At 42.9% G+C, this 21,989-nt stretch overlaps 2 protein-coding genes across 2 annotated transcripts in view; one reads left to right on the forward strand and one right to left on the reverse strand.

Annotated features, from left to right (window-relative positions):
- Positions 1–1,269: 1,269 nt before the first annotated feature.
- On the reverse strand, positions 1,270–10,940 carry LOC121921990 (zinc finger protein 500-like). The gene is given in 7 exon segments (XM_042450831.1): positions 1,270–1,412; positions 2,345–2,374; positions 4,804–4,915; positions 7,937–8,040; positions 8,043–8,096; positions 8,099–8,655; positions 10,565–10,940. Coding segments are annotated over 7 exon segments (933 nt in total). The 5' UTR covers positions 10,630–10,940; the 3' UTR covers positions 1,270–1,401.
- Positions 10,941–15,999: 5,059 nt separating this feature from the next.
- LOC121923544 (oocyte zinc finger protein XlCOF6-like) overlaps positions 16,000–21,989 on the forward strand; it is a 17,010-nt gene continuing 11,020 nt past the window's right edge. The window contains exons 1-3 of the mRNA XM_042454066.1: positions 16,000–16,071; positions 17,750–17,864; positions 21,478–21,883. Of these exons, the coding sequence (XP_042310000.1) occupies positions 16,000–16,071; positions 17,750–17,864; positions 21,478–21,883 (593 nt within the window). The remainder of the gene's footprint in view (positions 16,072–17,749; positions 17,865–21,477; positions 21,884–21,989) is intronic.

Consider the following 21,989-nt stretch of genomic DNA (forward strand, 5'->3'; position numbering starts at 1 on the left):
GTAGACTATCTTTCTTTGTCATTTAAATCCACTGGCTCAGGAAGTAATGATATAGTTTAATATGGTATTGTAATATCTCTGGATAGCACATTATTTTAAACTATGATTTTAGATAATTGTTATTGGATTTATTGTTGTATGGAATGTATTGGTTGTAATCCTGCTTTGATCCATCAGGAGAGGTGGGAAAATACAAATAACAATTATTATTGTTGTTATTGTTATTATTATTATTATGCCCTAGACTTAACTTGATCCATATCTTCTACACAAGAGGCTTTCAGATATTTAAAGATGGCTATCCTACTACCTCTCTGTGTTATCCATGTTAAATTTGCCCACCTACCATTCTCATGTGGTTTAACTCCTGGCAGAAAGTGCTGGAGTTACAGCATAACACACAAAAAGGGCAAAAATATGAATCCACCAATAATATACTTGAACAATAAGGGTAAAGGAATTAACAGACAAGAACCTAAATACTTTAAAGAAAACAAATCTCATCATCTGATCTTGGAAACTAAACAGGGTCAGATCCAGTTAGTACTTGGCTGGAAGATTGCCAATGAATAAAAAGTGCTATAGGCTAGATTTCATAGGAAGGAACTGGCAAAACCATCTCTGAGTATTCCTTGCTTAAGAAAATGCTGTGAAATTCAGGAGGTGATTTGAAGGCACACATACACGCAATTAATGGAAATATGGGTTTAATAAAAGAATAAAAATAGGAATTTAATAGTGCAAAAGAAAAATATCAAAAGCTTCAAACAGAGCATGAGTAAGGCCGCCTTGAGTCCCTATATTGGGAGAAAGGTGGGATATAAGCAAATAATAATAATAATTTTTAACAGCATTCAATAACCAGTGCTGAGCTATTTCCTTATTCTTATTATTTGTTTTGTGTTTTGTGCATTTGTGCCTGAGGTGTTTTAAACCTTGTTGTTGTTGCTGTTGTGTGCCTTCAAGTCATTTTGAATTTGTGGCAACATTAAGACAACCTTACTATTTTTATTTATTTATTTATTTATTTTGGTAAATCTACCCATGTTTCTGTTTGGTAAAACTTTTAAACATTTTTACTCTTGTTTTATAAAATCTGTATTTCCCTGTCTGGTAATTCCGAGACACTTGTTTTTTCCATGAATGCTTCAAGTTAATCTTACTTGCATCAATTTCTGTCTGGTTACTGGAGGCCTTGAGACCAATACTACAAGAAATGGAGCGATCTGCTCTCTCTGATTGGGTTTCCTGCCAGCATTTTGCTCTTTCTTCACATGCAAAAACATTTTTCTGCTCATACTGCAAAGAAAGGTTCTCTTCAAATCTCCCCCCAGACGTCCCATGTGGTCTCACTGATTCAGAATCTGCTGGGTTGTATCTCTCCCCATCATCTGCAGCCATCTATCCTTTGCCTGCATAAGAAACAACGAGAAAAAGAAACGCCACCAAAAGAAACTTCAGCCCATGAACAGGAAAAGAGGATGATGATAGGGGCAGGAAGATGAAGTGGATAGTGCTGGATTGGGACTTTGGCGATTTAGGTGCAAGTCTCGTTGAACCATGAAATTCACTTGGATGCCCATGGGTCAATCCCTCATTCTTTCTCCTAACCTACCCTGCAGCATTATTGTGAGGGTAAAGTGGGGAGGATATATCCTTATGATCAATAGATAGAAGATAGAATAAATCATAATGGGACTGTTCTTCTGAAAAGCCTTGAAGGGAATGGAGAGCTACGAGAGAAGATTTTCTGCAAGGTTTCATTTCTCTTGTCATTTTGGATGATGTGAAGTCATCACATTTTCAACCTCCTCTCAGGTTGTTTTGGAAGGAGATTGGTTGTTTTGTCTTCATTTAAAGAGCTTTTGGCCAAAAAATATGGGGTAAGGCGGGTGTTGGGCTCTTTGGCTGTGTCAGTGGGAGTTCCAAGGACTACACAATTCCCACTCACCCTACAGAAAAACACGTTTGAAATATGCTTGGTTTCCAGTATTCATGCATTTTATATATGTGTGTGTGAAGATTATAAAACAGTCCAATCCCATATCAGCAGGCGGTATGATCCTTGACTTACTGCAGATAAAGGTGAATGCTATATTTCTCCTGGAGAATGACCACAGAATCGAGCTGGAGGACCTATAGATGCCTATAAAAGGTCAAGTGGAAGTTGACCATAGAGTCACACTGTAGGTTCTCCAAATGCTTAAAGAGACCTTTTCTTTTGAGACACGGATAAGTGAAAGCATGCTTACCAATCTCACAAATACAGAGGTTGGGCTACATATGCATTTTATACCATCATGAGATTTTGATTCCAGCCTTCGTGGAAGCTACTCAACCTTACCCAACAGACTTCTGCCATCCTCAATGTCATCTTTCCCCCCTGTCATGGACGGATCATTTCCTTGTGGAGGCAGCGATCAAGGCGTCTACCCAGATCCCCCTCGGAGGTGGTGGACCTATTAGAATGGTCCACCCACGAAGGCTGATGGAACCCAAAAGGTTCCAGGAAGCCCTAGAGGGGCTTATGGATGGAAATGATGGCAATTCTGTTGATGTCTTGACCGGTATTTGGGATACCGGTCTCTCCAAGGCTATACACAGTATCGCTCCCAAGCGCCCTCTCAGGCCTGCTTCCAAACGAAAGCCCTGGTATACAGAAGACCTCCGGGCACGGAAGCGGGTTCTGCGACGGCTAGAGCACCGCTGGCGGAAACACCAGTGCTTATCCGACCAGACTCTCCTAGACCATCTTTTGAAGGACTATGGAGAGGCGATACGTGCAGCTAAGAATTCGTTCTATGCTGCACGTGTCGCGTCCGCGGAGTCGCGTCCGGCAGAGTTGTTCAGGGTAGTGAGGGAGCTAACTCAGCTCCCTCCTGCCCCGAACCAGATCCTTGAACCTTCTAAGGCCTGCTGCGACCAATTTAACAACTTCTTCGCGGATAAAATCTCTCGGATAAGCGAAGGTCTTGAGGCCAGCCTTAGAGCAGAACCTAGAGTAGAGGTATCCAGGGCATCCGTGAACTTGGTTAGTCTGGATCAGTTTGAGTCTGTCAGTACCGAGGATGTGGACAAGATCCTTGGAAGTGTTAGGAAGACAACATGCCCTCTCGATCCCTGTCCCTCATGGCTAGCGGCACAGGGGGCCCCAGCTGTAACTTTGTTGTTATAGCGGATTATTAACATCTCACTGAGGGATGGGCAATTTCCAACAAATTTGAAATTGGCCGTAGTTAAACCTCTATTAAAAAAGCCCTCCCTCGACCCCCTGTTGCATAACAATTATCGGCCTATTTCGCTATTGCCATTTCTGGGGAAGGTGATCGAGCGGGCGGTTGCAATCCAACTTCAATCGATCTTGGATGAAACGGAATATCTAGACCCATTTCAAACCGGCTTTCGGGCGGGTTACGGGGTTGAGACTGCTATGTTCGCCTTGGTCGATGATCTCCGTCTGGGCATGGACAGGGGAAGCGTGTCCCTGTTAGTGCTCTTGGACATCTCAGCGGCTTTTGATGCCATAGACCATGGTATCCTTCTGGGACGCCTGGCGGAGGTGGGAATCGGGGGCACTGCGCTCCAGTGGTTCCGGTCCTACCTCTCCGGGAGGTCCCAGATGGTGCAGCTGGGAGACGTGTGCTCCGATGAGAGGGCCCTTACATCTGGGGTCCCTCAAGGAGCCATTCTGTCTCCCATGCTTTTCAACATTTACATGAAACCGCCGGGAGAGATCATCTGGAGACATGGGGCGCGGTGTTATCAGTACGCTGATGACACCCCAAATAGTCTTCTCTATGTCTCCGACTGATGCAGTGACCGGGATTGGCGTCTCTCCTCTCGTGGCCTGTCTGGAGTCGGTAATGGGCTGGATGAGGGACAACAGACTCAGCCTGAATCCAGAGAAGACGGAAGTACTCGTGATAGGTTCCCCCGGTCCGGGGTTGGCGGTGGTTCCACCAGTCCTGAACGGAATCACGCTTTCCGTGAAGGACTCTGTACGCAGCCTGGGGGTGCTCCTGGACTCGTCGCTCCACCTTACATCTCAGGTGGATGCGACGGTCAGGAGCACCTGTTATCAGCTTCGGCTGATATGCCAGCTGCGTCCCTACCTCGACCGGGGAGACCTTGAAATGGTTGTACACGCCCTGGTAACCTCTCGTTTGGATTTCTGCAACGCGCTCTACATGGGGCAACCCTTGTACCATACCCGGAAGCTGCAACTTGTGCAGAATATGGCAGCCCGTCTGGTTACTGGCACTGCCAGGGCCAGTCATATAACACCAGTCCTTAAGGACTTACATTGGCTGCCTATTCGCTTCCGGGCGCAATACAAGGTGTTGGTTATTACCTATAAAGCCCTAAATGGCTTGGGCCCAGGGTATCTGGAGGACCGCCTCTCTCCGTACAATCCGCCCCGCACACTCAGATCATCAGGGCAGCTATTGTTAACCGTTCCAGAGGCGAAATATAGTTCTACCACCAGGAGGGCTTTCTCCATCTCAGCCCCCAACCTCTGGAACGCGCTGCCCTTCGAGCTCCGCTCAGCCACCTCCCTAGCCCAATTTAGGAAGGGGCTGAAGACCCACTTATTTGAACAAGCTTACCACGACCAGTTACTCTCCTCCCCCCCTCACTGTCAGCACTGGTCTTGCCGGCATGGACATTTTATTATTTTTATTAATCTGTTTTTAATGTTTTTTATGACCTGTTGTTATATTGTTCGGAATTGTTGTTCACCGCCCTGGTTTTTAGAAGGGCGGTATATAAATAAAGTTTTATTATTATTATTATTATTATTATCTTCATTCTTCGCTTCCTCCTGCTTGGTTTCTATGTGAAACTGTTTTTGCTCGATGTCAGGCAGAGCCTGGCCAGCCTCAGAGGAACTGGCAGCATCCTCTTCAAAAGCTATCTGAAAGACCAGAATACTTCAGCTGAATGGAAACAATGAGAGAATCTGATCCTATGCCCCCAATCTCAGCTGCAGAAACGAGAAGCAAATAATAAGTATTCCTGTATGATAAGTGTATATGCACATATTATATAAGCATTTCATGACCCTCTTTTTAAGAACAGGGCCTTCTCTGTGCTAGCCCCTTAGCTGTGGAATTCCCTCTCAAGTAATTTTCACATGGCTCCATCACCACTGGCTTGGAAAAAACACACTTGTTCTGGGTTGCTTTTTCTTAGTTAATGGATTTCACATGCTGCTGGTCTGAAGGTGTTCTAATTAACAATAAGCTGTGGTACATAATTAAACATATACTTGTTTTCAATTGCTGAATAACTCACTGAAACTACTGTTTAAATATTTTAAGTGGGAGGAATGCCGAGGGACATTCAATTTAAAAACATGTCACAAACTTCGGCCCCAATGCTTTATAGTGCAGAGCTAGATGTGTCTACTAAGAAGTAAACACAAATTAGTTCAGCGAGATTTACTTTTTTTATAAGATTGCAGCCTTTGGTACTGCAAAGAAAGGCTGTATCTACCTTGAGAAGTTAGATCAGTTTAGTTCCGTTTTAAATGCTTTGGTCCCATCCTATGCCATTCCAGGACCTTTATTTTGGTGAGGCACTGTACTTGGAATTTTCTGCTATAGTGCTCCACCCTAATTCTTGAACTAAAGCACTAGACTTCTTTTGGAAATCATTCTAAGGGTCTCACCAAAATATAAGGACCGCCTCTCCCCGTACATTCTGCCCCGCACCCTCAGAACTTCTGGGCAGCAATTACTTAGGGTTCCAGGGGCTAGGCTTACCTCTACTACGAGGAAGACATATTCCATCGCCGCCCCAGCCCTCTGGAACACGCTGCCCATAGAGCTCCGCTCGGCCACCTCCCTGGCTCAATTCAGAAGGGATTTAAAAACCTTCCTATTCCATGCTGCATTCCCCGATTAAAGTCCTAATAGGTCTCCCTTCCTCTTTGCTGGCAAGAAGATTGGCTAACGGGGTTTTTACTTTGTTTTTATTCGTATCTGTGCACAATTTTGATGTATGTGATTATTTGTATTGTGTATTGTATTGATTTTATCTTGCTGTTAACCGCCCTGATCTTTGGAAGGGCGGTATAAAAATAAAATTTTTATTTATTTATTTATTTATTATTATTATTATTATTATTATTTAAATCCCAGGATTCCACAAGATGGAGACAAAAGAGTTAAAAAGTAGTTTTGAACTGTTATAAAAACTGTATAGAGGCAATGAGTATACATTTAAACATATGTTTATGTTGCTATCTTTGGGAGAATGAGTGTATGTATCCAGGACTCACTGTTATAGCATATTAACTATGCTATATCACTTTAATTGCCAATGGTTCCATCCTATGAGAATTATAGTTCTGGGAATTTATAGTTTGGTGAAGAACTTAGCATCTCTTCTAGACAGCTCTTCTAGTGCTGTTCTTCAGGGGAAGAGAGTAGAAAATCCTTCACTAGTTGGGGATTTTAGTGATATGACACTAGTAATGTTACATTTCTAGACATTTTGAAGCCATGGAGGAAAGATGCATACCATTTCCTCCAATTTTAAAAGAAAATAATGGATTTTGAAAAAGTGATATTAGTATTCCTACAGACTGAAAGTCACTTTGTTTCTTTAAGAACACAAAACGTATTATGTGCAATTTTGTTTGGCAAAAAATATATATTTAGTATGTAAAAAATACTGTTCAGGCGATAGATTTCTTTTTTACATAGTAAGCTGCCTTGTGTCATGGACTGGAAGTAGGGCAGGATATAAAATACAGTGGACCCTTAGTTTGGTTCTAGGACTGGGGTTTGGTTCCAGGACTCCCTGTATAGACCAAAATCAATGGAAGCTCAAGTTCTATTAAATGCAATAATATAGTAAAATGGTATCCTTTATATAAAATGGTAAAATCAAGGTTTGCTCATTGGAGTTTATATATTTTAAAAATATTTTCAAGCCATGAATAGTAACCTAAAAACAGATTAAACAATCAACATTAGTAAAACAGAGAAAACTGTTTTGTCTCTTATTGTGTCTCTTCACAGTGTTATAGACATAAAGCACTTATTCCCATACAAATACCTGAGAAAAGGAAACTAAGACCAGACATTGCAATGTCTTACATAAAAATCTTTCTGTCACCTGTAAGTTTCTAGAAATAGTTTTGGAGCAGTAACTATATGAACACCTTGTAACTGTAAACCACTGTAACTGCAGTGTAGGTACACTCTTACTATTAGTGTTGTCAAAGTGAACACCGGAGAGTGTTCCTGTCTTTATAATAGTTGTATATCCATTTTTCTTCAGCCACACCTAGACTGTGGAATGACCTGCCGGAAGAGAGTCGACAGCTGAATATGCTATCTGAATTCAAAAGAGCATTTAAAACCAATCTCCTCTGACAGGCTGGTCCATATTATTTCTAAATTGTGAATGTTAAATTATCGATTTTAAATGTGGATTGTTTTAATATGTGCATATGTTATTTGTCTTTTTAAACTGATGTGTATTTTAACTGGTGTGCTTTAATTAATGTCTATCTATTAATTGTTATTGTTCCTCACCTCGATACATGGGGAGAGAAAGGTAAGAAATAATAATAATAATAATAATAATAATAATAATAATAATAGGGCATTTCAGCAGGTATTGCTTCTTACCTGGTTGCATGACAAGCAACACATGGTGAAATTCCCTTTTCTAGACAGCCATTAAGGGGACATGAACCCTCTCCAGTTTCCATGCTGGGAACCCTACTTACTAGACAATATGAAAAGCCTCTAACAAAAAACTGAATCCTCTCAGGTTAACATTTCAATTTATTTTAACAGCCTCTGGAGACTTTCAATACCATCAACATCATTTTGTTGCGGCCATCTTGGAAAATACTTGCTCCTCCCATCTGCCAGACAGGAGAACAACAACAACAACATTCCCAATAATCTCCTCTCACCCGGTCATTCTCTCTGTCAACCTCTCGTTGCCTCAGGAGGAACTCCTCTGCCAGAGCTACGGCCTGGGAGCAGGTCTCTGGGCCATGTTCCCTCACCCAACTCTGATGTCCAGTGGAAGGACAGTGAGGAATCGCTCCAGAATCAGCAGCTCCAGAATTTCTCCTTTGTGTGCCTCTCAACCTTCAGCCACTGGTGGCAAAGCTCCTGGAGCTGGCCGTAAAGCCCTCTCGGACCCTCAGCTTCATGGTAACGAAAATGTCGAAAGTGTCGACGCCAGCGCTCCCGTGTGAGAGTGTCCCATTGGAGGATGATGGCTTTCACTTTCCCATAATCTTCTCTGTCACCAGCTTCCAGGCTGCTAAAGGCCTGTTCGGCTTCTCCGTTGAGGGCTGGCCAAAGTCGGGTCATCCACTCCTCCTTGGGCCACTGGTAAGCTTTGGCCACTTGCTCAAAGGAGATCAGGAAGGCAGTAGCATTATCCCATGGGTTGTGCTCTTCTAGAGGCTGTGGTGGTCCCCAGCTGGAATGAGGAGGCTCCGCTTTCCTTAGAAACTCCTGCCACTGGGCTTCCCAACCACAGGCCAAGCTCTCTTCAGGTTCCTGCTTCACCTGAGGTAGAATTGCTCTTCTGAGGGGTCCCACAATTCTCCCAGAATACATTGCTTCAGGGGATTTACTCCCTCTCCCCAAGTCCATGTTGGTTGGTTTGTGGCTAATCCTGAAAGAAAAATGTAGGCATGAGATTCTTACATGACTTTTCCTCCCCTGTCTGATCTTTTAACATATTGTGCCAGATGAAGAAACCAGTGGAGCTTCAATAGCTTGCATGATGTAATTTCAGCATTTCAGCTAGCCAATAAAGATATCGCTCTTTTGTGGATTTTGTAGTATATTGCCTGTCCTTGATTTTAGAAGCCCAATAGAGGTGTGAAGTTCCCCTGCAGATATTTTTTTTCCTGGGAAATATTTGATGATAAATTTCATTAACCTATCCGTGGAAAGAACCAATGTGGGGTAGTGGTTTAAGTGTTGGACTATGACAGTGGAGGCTAGGGTTCAAATCCCTGCCATGGAAACTCACTGGGTAACCTTGGGCAAGTCATACTCTCTCAGGCTGCAGAATTAATGCAGTTTGACACAACGTTAGGTGCCATGGCTCAATGGTATGGAATTTTGGAACTTGTAGTTTTGTGAGATATTTAGCCTTCTCTGTCAAAGAGCTGTGGTGCCACAACAAACTACAAAACCCAGGATTCAATAGGATAAAGCCATGGCAGTGAAAGCAATGTCAAACTGCACTATTTCTTCAGTGTAGATGCAGCCTCAGGTTCAGAGGTAAAACACCCTCCTCCCAAATAAATCATGCCAAGAAAACCCTGTGATAGGCTTGCCTTATGGTTGCCATAAGTCAGAAAGGACTTGAAGGCGCACAACCCCCCCCCCAAAAAAAACCCCACAAGGATTACACTGGGAATGACCCACCTCCCAATGACCATGAGTATATCCACACTGCAGAGTTAAGGCAGATTAACACCACTTTAACTGCCATGGCTCACTGCTATGTAGTTCTGAATTTGTAGTTTTGTGAGATATTTAGCCTTTCTCTTTCACAGTACTCTGGTACTACTTGTTGCTGTTGTGTGGCTTCAAGTTGTTTCTGACTCATGATGACCCTAAGGTGAACCTATCATGGGGTTTTCTTAGTAGCATTTATTCAGAGGAGGCTTGCCATTGCCTTCCCCTGAGGCTGAGAGAGTGTAACTTGCCCAAGATCACCCAGTGGGTTTTCATGGCTGAGCAGGGAATCAAACCTTGGTTTCCAGAGTCGTACGTAGTCCAACACTCAAACCATTATGCTACACTAGCTCTGGTACCATAACAAACTACAAATCACTGGACTCAACAGGATGGAGCTGTGACAGTTAAAGCAGCGTCAAACTGCAAGGCAGAAATACAGCAGTTTGACACAGCTTTGACTGTTATGATTCCATCCTATAGAATCCTGGGATTAGTTGTTTGGTGGGGCATGTAACCTTTTCTGGTCCAAAACACACACACTGCAGAAAAAATCCAGTCTGGAACTGCTTTCACTGTCCTGGCTCAGTGTTAGGGAATTCTGGGAACTGTAGTTCTGTGAGCCTTCTCTGTCAAAGAGCTCTAGGGCCACAATAAAGTACAATTCCCAGGATTCCCTAGTACTGAGCCAGGGCAGTTAAAGCGGTCTCAAAGTGGACTATTGCTGCAGGTTGTTTTGGACCTCAATCTGCATCTGCACTGCAGAAATAACCCAGTTCGACACCAGTTTAACTAGCACAGCTCCAGCCTCTGCGATCCTGGGAACTGTAGTTTGTTTTGGCATGTTGCTCTGTAACAGAGGCGGTTAGTGTCTCAGATACCTACAAATCCCCGAATCCCATAGCGTTGAGCTGTGGCAGTTAAAGCTGTAGCAAACTGGATTATTTCTGCAGTGTGTTGGGGGGGGGGGGTTTGATAACAAACTACAGATCCCAAGAGTCTATAGGATGGAGCCATGGCAGTTGAAGAGGTGCATTAATACCAAAACATTACATGGCTGTAGTGTAGTGGCTGCCAGGCACACCTGGGTTTGAATCATGCCAAATCCTCACCTCCTTTTCCTCCCAGGATCTTTCAGGGGGGAAGTGCCTTCCACGGGGCCTCTCTTGCGTGTCATCCTCTGTTCAGACGTGCAGCATCTTCCTTGCAGGCTGAACACGGGTGTCCAAATCCTGCTCTTCAAAACCTTAAGGACCCTGGAAAATAATGACAAGGGATGAAAAGAAGGCTTTTTAAACCCCTCTGCTGCTATTAATGGCAATCATATTGTAATGTTTTATTGATATGTTTCTTGGCTCTCCTCTCTCTTTCCTCAGCCAAAAAGCACCCCCTAATTCTCCACCCTCTTATTATTTCCTATATGTCTGAACCCTTTTTTAAAACTTAATTTAATGTTAATTAATAGCCTGCTTTGCTATGAGTTTAAAACCCCACATGCCCCCTCCCCTCCCCTCCCCTCCCCTCCCTCTTCTCCTTTGCAAGAGCCAGAGAAATTGCCAAGGGATGACTTGGTTTGGGGCGCCAGGTCGGCTTCGCAAAGGATCGTGGGAGTTGGAGTCCCTCGGCGCCTTGGAGCTCGCAGAGCCCAGTGGATGGAAGACTACAGTTCCCGACAGGCCCCTGGAAGCCCTGAGGCGCGCGAGAGCGAGCGAAGAGCCCGAATAGGCCAAGGACTAGAGAGGGTTACCTCAGGACTGAGGAGGAGGAGGAGGGCGAAATGTGGCCCTCAAGAGCCACACTGAGGGCCCCAAGAGAGTCTGTGTGGGGCCCTAGGAAGGGAAGGAAGGAAAGGAAAGGAAGGAAGGAAATTTAAGTAGGAAAGGGTGGATGGAAGGGAAGGGATGGAAAGGAAGAAAAAAAGGAAGGAAGGAAAGGGGAAGGAAGAAAGGGAAGAGAATGAAGGGAACGAAAGTAGGGAAGGGTGGATGGAAGAAAAGGAATGGAAAGAAAGAAAAGGAAGGAAAGGAATGAAGAAATGGAAGGAAAGGGGAAAGAAATGAAAGAAAATAAAGGGAAGAAAAGGGAAAGGGAACGAAGGAAAGGAAAGAAGGAAGAAAAAGGAAGGGAGAGGGATCTGAAGGAAGGAAGAGAAAAAAGGAAAAGGAGAAAGAAAGAATTTCCTTTTCCATTCACCTTTTCCCTATGTAAAGGGATCTTGCAGCACCTTTGAGGCCTAGGTCCCAAACACACTGCAGAAATAATCCAGTTTGAGACTGTTTTGACTGCCCTGGCTCAATGCTGGGGGATTCTGGGAACTAGTTTTGTGAGACGTTCAGCATTCTCTTGTCAGAGAGCTCTGGTGCCAGAATAAACTACAATTTCCAGAATCCCCTAGCACTGAATTAAAGCGGTCTCAAAACTGGATTATTTCTGCAATGTGTTTTGGGCCTCAGTCAGGGTGCATCCGAATTGCAGAAATAACCCAGTTTGACACCACTTTTAACTGCTCCAGCTCCATCCTCTGGAATCCTGGCAAATGTAATTTGTTGTGGCCCCAGAGGTCTCTAACAGAGAAGGTTAAGTGTCTCACAGAACTACAAAACCCAATAGCATGGAGTCATGGCAGTTAAAAGAGTGTCAAACGGCATTAATTCTGCAGTGCTGATGCAGCCTTAGAGAATGTGACTTGCCAAAAGGCATCCGGTAGATACATCGGTTAAATGCTGGAGAGGCTGTAATGGTAAAGGGACTTACATCTATGTGCACCAATTTTGGCTAGTTGTTACCTCTCTAATTTTGGGTATTACGAAACCCAAAAGCATTGTATTATACCCTTCACTGGTATTGTTTTCAATATTCATGAGTAAGAACAAAGTTTTTTTTTACAGCATAAATCACTATAATCTGTTTCCTGATTGCTACAACTAGATTGGCAATCCCTAAAAACTGAAGATGTGAAACTTCTTTTTAGAGGAATGGTGGCGTCAGGTCTGAGACATTTTTGCTGACGGAAAAGATATCTGCAGCCTCAAAACTTAGCTACCTTATTCAAACACAAAGACCCTTTATGAAGACATGGTTCCTCTTTAGTGGCTATATAAACGATAACATCCAACAACTAGGACCGCCGTCTTGTCATTGGAATTTCTGGAATGGCATCATTTCTTTTTCATTTTTTATTAAAAATAAATGTATTCAAATTTTGACACATAAATATAAACAAACTCTTACCCCTTCCTCCCTTTAAAAAAAAAAGACTTCCTGCTTGCTCTTTATTTGGGTTCTTGCATAATAAAATTTACCTCACCCTTTCAATTTCTGGAATGACGTTGTCTTGTGAGCCACTTTGGGTTCCTTTCTGGGAGAAAAGCAGCATAAAAATGAAATAAATAATAATAATTTTAAAGGATGCAAGATAGTATTGTAAAAGAGGATGATGAATGACCACTTCCCAGCCATCCTGTAGCCAAGAGTCTCTCCAGGGGAATTTTATTTAGCTCAATTTATTGGGTCGGCTACAAGGACCCTCGGGACCGTTTCCCTGATGTATACTGAGATCAAAGGGTACCAAGGAATATTGTAGAGGCAGAATTTTCTGAATGAAGTGCGTCTCTTATTAAAGGAGGAAATCACACAACGGTTCACATTCACTCACATGTACATGCCAGGACTAAGGAAATCAGAAGTTGACTTGGAATAGCTTGAGGCTGAACTAATGGTGATACTTACACAAGACAAAGATTAACTCCAGATCCAATTATGTGAGGAGGAGGATGTTGGATATGGCTGTTCAGGGAGTAGGAGGGAGAATGGATGTACCGGGGCCAGTCCCTTATGAAAAATTGAAAAGCAAGGTTTGATATTTGAAATTTATCCTTTTTTTGAACATTTTCAAACTGTGGATGCTTGAATCTGTGTATAAAACATCCGTGTATAAGAAGGGCCAACTGTATAACACTGAACTATATCTACATTTGTTAATTTGGCAGCATTGTATTTACTTTTACACTGATGACTAAAAAAAGGTAGAGGGTTCACTAATGTCATGTCTGTGTTCATACATAGGGGCTTGACAGACCACCCCTTTCCTAGCTGGATCAGGGACGCGGCAACTTCATGCCATGACCCCGATCCAGCCTTTTGAGGGTCCCATAGCCACAGCAGTGTGGCTATATGGTGCTCCTTTGGCGCTGTGTTGTATGGACACAGCACCAGAGGTGTGACCTGATGCCATGCGCTGTGTGGATTCCTTTGGGGTGTTGGGTATGAATCCACACATCTCTGGGTACACTTTATCAGAACATTTTAGTCTCTCTGGGCACACAATCTGAGACCTTCAAGTAGTAGTTCTGGAACAAAAATGATTGCAATGGAAGAGTGGAAAAACAACTAAACTGGGAAGTGTTCAATCCATGAGTCAAAATACAAAGAGAAACAATGGTTTCTTGGTGCACTACATGTATTAGTTCTCATTACTGTGTAGTATGTAACAAAAGGTTGCCAACCGAAAAATATATCAATGGAACTAAATCTTAGGCAAACTGAATGGATTGCTTTGCACACCTTGTGACTGACAGGCCAGCTGCTTGACAGACCTGTGCCATCATGCACAACTCTTTGAAAATTTATGGCCAGTGTCACAACTTGCATCTTTCTGATCGCATTCCCCAAAACTATGCAACTGTATTTGAATACCTGTGGCTTGAATATTGTATAATGTCCATGCGTCTGAAGGAGTGGACTGAAATCCACAAAAGCTTGTCATAATCTGACAGGTACTACTAGACGTCTTTCTCCTGCCCCTTTTTCGATTGAAACAGAGTGACGCAGCCATCTCTTGAAAGATTGCTATGAATCTCAGCAGATGCAGAGCAGTCCCAAGACATTGGTGGCAAAAACCCAAGGCAAAATGGCAGAACACTGGTTCCACCCAAGTCAAGGTCCATGACTTCTCAAAGTCAATCAGGTTAGTCTGGTATATGAAGCAGTCCCCCAAACATCTTTTCACATAACTCTTGGTAAAAAAATTCCATAGGAATAAACTAAAGGAGATCAGATCTGCTACCAGGATGGGCTGCCCTGTTGAGAATGGAATAAGAATGATCAACAACTGGCTTCTTTTCATGGAGCAAATGCTCAAATGGCCAAGTGAGTCATAAGACCTTAATCTGATCTCTCTTTGCCTCCTTGCAAAGTAGGAATAAGTCCTTGCAGGATCTCAAGGGGAAACAGGCTGTGATGGATGGGAGTTTCCCAAGTTGGGATCTTGGAAATTAAACCTGTAAATTGGCTCATTAGCAATTTGTTTCCCCAAGTCACCCTCACCAAACAGCTGTTGCTTCAGTCTTGCCTGTTTCTGTATTTCATTTTGCTCTGGGGAAGTTGAAGAAGGATTAATGGAAGACCTCACACTCCAAAAGAGCAACCTCTTGCTACAGGAGACCAGCTAGGTAATTTTAACTAAAATATGTGTATATGAACTTTAGGTGGCAATGTGTCTTTGCTCACTTCAAAGATTGATGAATCTTTTCATTTGGGCTGCTCTCTGCAGTTTCACTTCCAGGGTTTCCCCAAGTAGATCATTATTGTAATAGAAACAATTTTTAAAAGTAATGGTTCACTTTCTAATTGTTCGGCAGGAACTAAAATCTCTACCATTTAATTGCTCTTGAAAATGTTAAAATTCTACAAGCCTCCCTGGGTCCCACTTTAAGAATAAGACGAGATATTAGTCAACTGAAATCAAACCAAGTGTTGTTGTTAAGTACTTTCAAGTCCACTTTGACCTGTGGTGTCCCTATCTTGGGTTTTTCATGGCAAATTTCTTCAGAGGAGGTCTGCCATTGCTTTCCTCTAAGGCTGAGAATGGGTGACTTGCCTGAAGTTACCTGGTAGGTTTCCATGGCTGAGCAGAGATTCAACTCCTGGCCTCTAAGGCTTCAGCCGTACTACAGAAATAATCCAGTTTGACACCACTTTAACTGCCCTGGCTAAATGCTGAGGAATTCTGGAAATTGTAGTTTCTTGTGGCACCAGAGCTTTCTGACAGTGAAGGCTAAATATCTCACAAAACTACAGTTCCCAGAATTTCATAGCATTGAACCATGGCAGTTAAAGTGGTGTCAAACTGGATTATTTTTGCAGTGCAGATGCAGCCGAATATTTCAACTGTTCTCCCACAGTGGCTCATTAAAACAGTAAAATACATGGCAAAGAAATGAAGTCTCTCACAATCTTAATGTTGCTTAGTTAGTTATGCTTTAGTTGCTGTTAAAATAAATTAGTCACAAAGAATTAGTTTTTTAAAAAAATACTGGTTCCCAAACATACAGGCTGGGGATCTCTGGGAGTTGTAGATTTTTTTTAGGTTCTGAAACATACAAGTACATTTTCTATGGTAGAAGTGGACTTGACTTCCTTTTTACCTCTCTTGTTTTTCTTTTCTTTCTCTCAAGACAAAAAACAAAACAAAAACAGCATGCCAAGAATCAAGCTTACCTAGGTTTCTCCTTTGCTTCAATAGCATGATTCTTTTCTTCTGAGGCTCATGGATGATGAAAAGCCCAACTGCTCCAACACTTTCCCGGAAGGATCCAAAAAGACAGGTGGTTTCTCCCAGGTGAGTGGATTTCATGTTGTCATTGCCATGAAGCAGAAAGTGCCTACAGATGGGGGCTGAGACTTTCATCCCTCTTGCAGCTAAGGAAGAGATAGCTGTATGTCACACTGAACTAGGGGAGACATAGTTTCCCCGTGTCTCTGCTCTTAGTTCTGTCTGAGGAAGAGCTGCAGATATAAGCATAAATGAGAGCTTGGAAAAAGTTGCTTTTTGTAGACTACTTCTCCCAACATCTCCCAGACCATGTGGGCACTGGAGTCCAAAAGAGTAACTTCTCTGAATATTTATTTTTAATGAATCATATATTGAATTTGCCACAGGTTGTCTTAGTGGGTGCCTTGCTGATGCCTTCCAGCATCTGGCAACTGAAGCAACTCCATAATTCAGCCTCATGGTAGCACTGGGCTGAAGAAGAGATAAAGATCCTTCATGAGACATGTATTTATAATGTTATAGCTACACACCATCTCATGATTCAACCCCCTAAAAGCCAGACATTTGAAGGAATGTACCGGAGTGTACCCCTAAAAGCCAGGAATATGAAGGAGCTAAGCCTTCCCCGATCAGGGCTCAGGTGCATGAATTTTGAAAGACGGAAGCTTTCTGGCTGAGCAAAATTACATGGCTGAGCCCTGATTGGGTACAGCTTAGGGCCCGGCAATGGCATGGAGACACCTTCAGGAAAGTATGGCATGTGATAAAATGTGTTTTCACTCAGCCATGCGTGTACCTTGCCCGTGCGCAGATCGGGGGCAAAAGTGTGTGCAATAAGCTCCCTAGTCTTGGCACTAGCACAAAGAAACTTGAACCATCCTCAATATGACATCCTTTCAAATATTTGAATGTAGCTATCATGCCACCCCTTAACCTCAGGGGCCTCAGTTTGGGGTAACATTTCCTCCATATCCTGACAGTAGGAACAATACATATTGTGGGAAAATGAGAGAGGGCCTTCCTCGCTAGGCTGAGTGCCTATCAGTTCCCCACAACTTTCACTGGATTCTCATCTTACCAACAATGTTGATTGGAGGTTACCTCAGTGCAACCTGCCAGGCACTGAGCAGTGGTGTCACTAAGGTTTGTGTCACCCCAGTGTGGTGTCAGCCCACACACGGATTTGCTAGGCCAATCGTCCTTCAGGAGTAGCTCGAGGTACCATGGAAGAGGAAGGCTCTGGTTTACTTACTGCTAAAGGTTGGTGGATGAGGCACTCAAAGGTGCTCCATAACCCACCTTGTATGCAAGTCCCAAAGGGTCCATTCAGTGATGAGAAGGGCCTTCAGGATTTTGCTGTGGCATGCCAAAAGCCTCTTGGCCAGCCTCCTTGCCTCCTCCAGGCAAGTGAACTGGGTTCTTTTCAGGACCTTCAGTCTCTGGGGTCCTGGTCTACCCATGGAGAAGAGTGGCAGTACACCCCAGAAGGCAGTCCCTTTCCACAAGTGCACCAGGTGACACCCCCCTTTGAGGTATCACCCAGTGTGGTTTGCACCACCCGCACCCTGCTAGAAATGCCTATGTCACTGACCACTTTGACTAGCCTCACACAAACTGAAAACTGCTTCTGAGTTCTCCCTCACACCAAGAGAGTGGCACTGCCAGGGCTGGTGTGGAGAACTGGATGAAACCCTTTTGCCCAGTTCCATTTCTCTCCTGGTTCTGTTCTGTTCTCCCATTGCAGGCAGACTTTGAGGAAATTAACAGTACCTCAGACTGGAGTTCACTGGAAGAAGAAGAGAGGCGACAGTGGATTGAGACTGAAAGGGAAAATGATGATACGGAAAGCAGCCTTTCTGGTAAGGAGATGTGCCTAAAATATCAGAGGAGAGATCTCCTCATAATGCCCCAAGAAAGCATTATTACCTCCCTGTACTGCATTACACTTAAATATTTATTTGATTTATATACTGCTTTTCTCCCGAACTGAGATCCAAAGCAATTCATGCCTACTGAGTCATGTTTAAATTGTAGTTTATAAGGCTGCCCCAAGATGGAGGAAAGAAATCCTGATAGTCCCAGGTTCTGTGCTTCATAATTTTATTTTATTTTTATTGTAAAAATATTTTTAGTTCCGTTTTGCACAAAAGAAAGATAAAATTTGGTGCAAGACAACAATAACATAATCAAAAACCAAACATGGATAAAAAGGAAAAATAAAGAAAAAGAAGAAGGAAAAATAACAACAAAAAGGAAAAAACAAAACAAAACCTAAGACTTCCATAGTTAATGCTCTCTCTAAAGATGGCAGTCACAAACTATCTACCTTTCTTAAAGTCATAGAGTTGGAAGAGACCGCAAAGGCCATCCAGTCCAACCCTCTGCCATGCAGGAACTCACAATCAAAGCATCCCTGACAGATGGTCATCCAGCCTCTGTTTAAAGACCTCCAAAGAAGGAGACTCCACCACACTCCGAGGGAGTGTGTTCCACTGTTGAACAGCTCTTACTGTCAGAAAAAAGTGGTGTCAGAATCTGGAGAATATAGTCAGGGGTTTTATAAGACCCTCAACAACTTTGTTCTTGGCCCCGGTCTAATTTTGAGAGAAAAAAGATGGAACTTTGAGGCTGGTAACTGACTACCACAACCTCAGTGAGATATATTGTATGAACAAATGCCCCACCCCACTCTTGAAGGACATGTTGAGCAGGTTAGCTACAGGAATTTTTTTTCACAAAGCTGTGCCTGAGAGATGCTTTTTTCAGGGTGAGACTGCAGGAAGGGGATGTGCACAAGACTGCTTTCAATTGCCCCTTAGGGGCATCTGAATACCTGGTGATGCCTTTTGGGCTATCAGGGGCCCTGGTGTGTTTGTGAATCTCGTAAACCAAATCTTGCACGATCACAGATAAGGCCCTAATACCCAGGCCTTCGATGAAAATCAAATAGACCCCTGAGTGTCAGGAGGCTTTCCAAAAATGAAAGAGAATGTTTAGTACTGAACCCATTTTGACACATCCCGATCCCAAACAGCCATTTGTGGTCCAAGTGGATACTAGTGATGCGCCTTGAGGACAATTCTTCTGTAAAAAAAATTCTGACTGATTGTTGTGGTAGTGTGCCTATTTGTCTAAAAAGTTTCAAGTGGCAGAGGTAGACTGGCCAACTTAGGAGTGGGAGGCTTCTGCAATCAAATGGGCACTCCAGGATTTTGCTAATTCTTACAAGGGATACCCCGCCCATTTGAGGTCTGGACCAACTATAGGAATTTGGAGGCTTCAAGAAAACTTACAAGCCCCAAGAAAACTAAGTCCCAAGCAAAGCCAATGGGTCAAATATTTTTACAGGTTTAAGTTGAAACTGTAGTTCTTTATGGGGAAGCAAAACATTCTAGCTGATGCACTATCAAGGCTTCCTCAGTACAATGGCTGGCAAAAGGCCCCAATAGACACAGTGTTTAACCCCCAACAGTTGGGACTGGCAGTGACCACCAGAGGTCAAGGCCTAAAAGATAGTCCCCAGTCACAACTCACACCGGACCCTTTACTTCAAGTTTCATTGACACCGTTAGAGACTTGTGGCTGTCACAATACCAGGCTGAGTTGACTAAAAAATGGTCTATGGTACAACGTAGATTGAATATATGTGCAGGAAGAGCTAAGGGTCAAAGTGTTATAGTTGTGCCACAATTCAAAGGCATCTGGTCATTGGGGGTTCCTGAGAATATGGTACAGGTTCCGCAAACAATACTGGTGGAATGTGGTGAGACAAGATGTAGATGCTTACGTCAAAGGGTGTCCTGTTTGTGCCAGAGCCAAACCGGCCCGGCGGAGGATGGGGGGGGGCGGCGGCTAGAGAACCTAAGACCTTTGCTGACTCCAGGTACCCCTGGGAACACATAGCCATGTATTTCATTCTGGACCTGCCAGATAATAAGTGCAGGAATACTATTTGGGTGGTAACGGATCTATTTTCAAAAACTAGGCATCAAACAGGCGATGAGCACTTCTCATACACAGTCCGATGGGCAGACTGAGAGGGCCCATTCACTCCTAGAACAGTACCTTTGATGTTACACCAATTACCTCCAAGACTATTAGTTCGAACTACTACTCCATGCCAAGCTGGCTTTCAAAAGTGCGGTGAACCAAAGCACTGGTCACTCACTTTTTGAGGTGATATATGGCTATGAGCCCAAAACGTTGCCCACCCTTGAGACTGAGCCAACTGATCCTGTTTCCCTGACCCAATAGATTACAAAATTCAGAATGGCATGACTGATCATAGTAGCTGCCTTAGATGTGGCCTAACAGGACTATAAGAAAATATGCTGATGAAGAGAGAGGCAAAGAATGGGACATTGCCCCTGGAAGTAAGGTGGATTTATCTACTAAAACCTCAAAACATTACAATCTGCAAAAAAAAGCTTGCTCCCAAATATGTTGGATCTTTTAGGGTTAAGAGTTTGATTAATGAGGTGACTGCTGAACTCAAGCTACCTAAGACTTATAGACAATTGCATCCAGTGTTCCATATCAGCTACTTTAACACCTGCAAAGTCAGGAAGACAGGCAATTGAGGCAGGATGTTTTGTCAAACAAGTCTGATAAGTCTGATTTACAACTTAATTCTCAACACGGACATTGCCAGACCATTATTATTATTATTATTATTATTATTATTATTATGCTTTATTTATATAGCGCTGTAGATTTGCACAGCGCTGTACATACAAACTATAAAATAGATAAGAGTAAACCTGCCCATGGCGTACAATCTAAGAAATAATAGCATAATACATATAAAGAATACATAACAATACAGGAAAGGGTTCACAATGCAGATTTGATTCCCTCTGATGTAGGACAAACACCTTTGCCTTCAGGCTAGTTTTTGCTTATAAGAGATCCCCAGAATTCTTCATCTGTGAGCTAGTTGCACACCTTATCTCTGTGAACTCTGATCAGCCCTGATACGTCCGTTCTTCCTCTGCTCCTTGAATGGCCGTATCCAATGTCATCCCCCTCACAAGTGGATCCGGAGTCAAGCCACGTCTTATGTAAATATCACCATTAGTTCAGTCTCAAGCTATTCCAAGCTAACTTCTGATTTCTTTAGCTGAAGAACTTTAAAATATCTCACTGTTAGGAGACAGAAAGTTAAAAAAAAATCCCACTTGGCTCTTCGAGAATGAGACAAAAATATAGATTTGTTACAAAACTACCGAGAAGGCTCTCTCTTGAGTCCTCACCAGGGATACCTATGGTAGTGATGGAACTGAAAGTAATCCCTACTTCGAAGATTATGTAGGCTTGTGTAGGGAAATATGGCATTTCAGGTAGCCTAGCCCTAAGCTATATAGGACTTTATATAGTTTTATACACCAGAGGACTTGTCATTATTTCAGACTGGATGACTTGAAAGTGTCTTTTTCTGTTTGGCCATTATTATACACTTTTCCTTAATTTCAGGAACCCATTGTACAGACTGGAAGGATGAGGAGCTCTCATACGATGCTGATTGTTCAGAAAGTGAGGATGAGGGGAAAGTATGTAAGTTAAAATATAAAGGAACAGAGCATGGAAAGTTGACTGGAACCTTCCAAAATCAAGATGTACCAAAAAGGGAAGATGGAAACAACACTAAGAAGAAAAGGGATAAATCCACTGTTTGTCTGGATAAAATCTTCTCTCAGCAAAAACAAGGAAAACCAAATGGAGAGAATGAGAGCCATGACGCTAACTTTACCATGCAAAGGGATGAAAAACCACATAAAGCTTCAGAATGTGGGAAGAGCTATATTTACAAAAGGAGCCTCAAAGAGCATAAGCAATCTCATCTAAAGGAGAGATCATATAAATGTGCAGAATGTGGAAAGTGCTATATTTACAAAAGAAATCTCAGAGAGCATAAGAAATCTCATCTGACAGAGAAACCACATAAGTGTTCAGAATGTGGAAAGAGCTATACTTACAAAAAGAAC

The sequence above is a fragment of the Sceloporus undulatus genome, chromosome 2 (genome assembly GCF_019175285.1).
Source record: "Sceloporus undulatus isolate JIND9_A2432 ecotype Alabama chromosome 2, SceUnd_v1.1, whole genome shotgun sequence".
In the NCBI taxonomy this organism is placed as follows: domain Eukaryota; kingdom Metazoa; phylum Chordata; class Lepidosauria; order Squamata; family Phrynosomatidae; genus Sceloporus; species Sceloporus undulatus.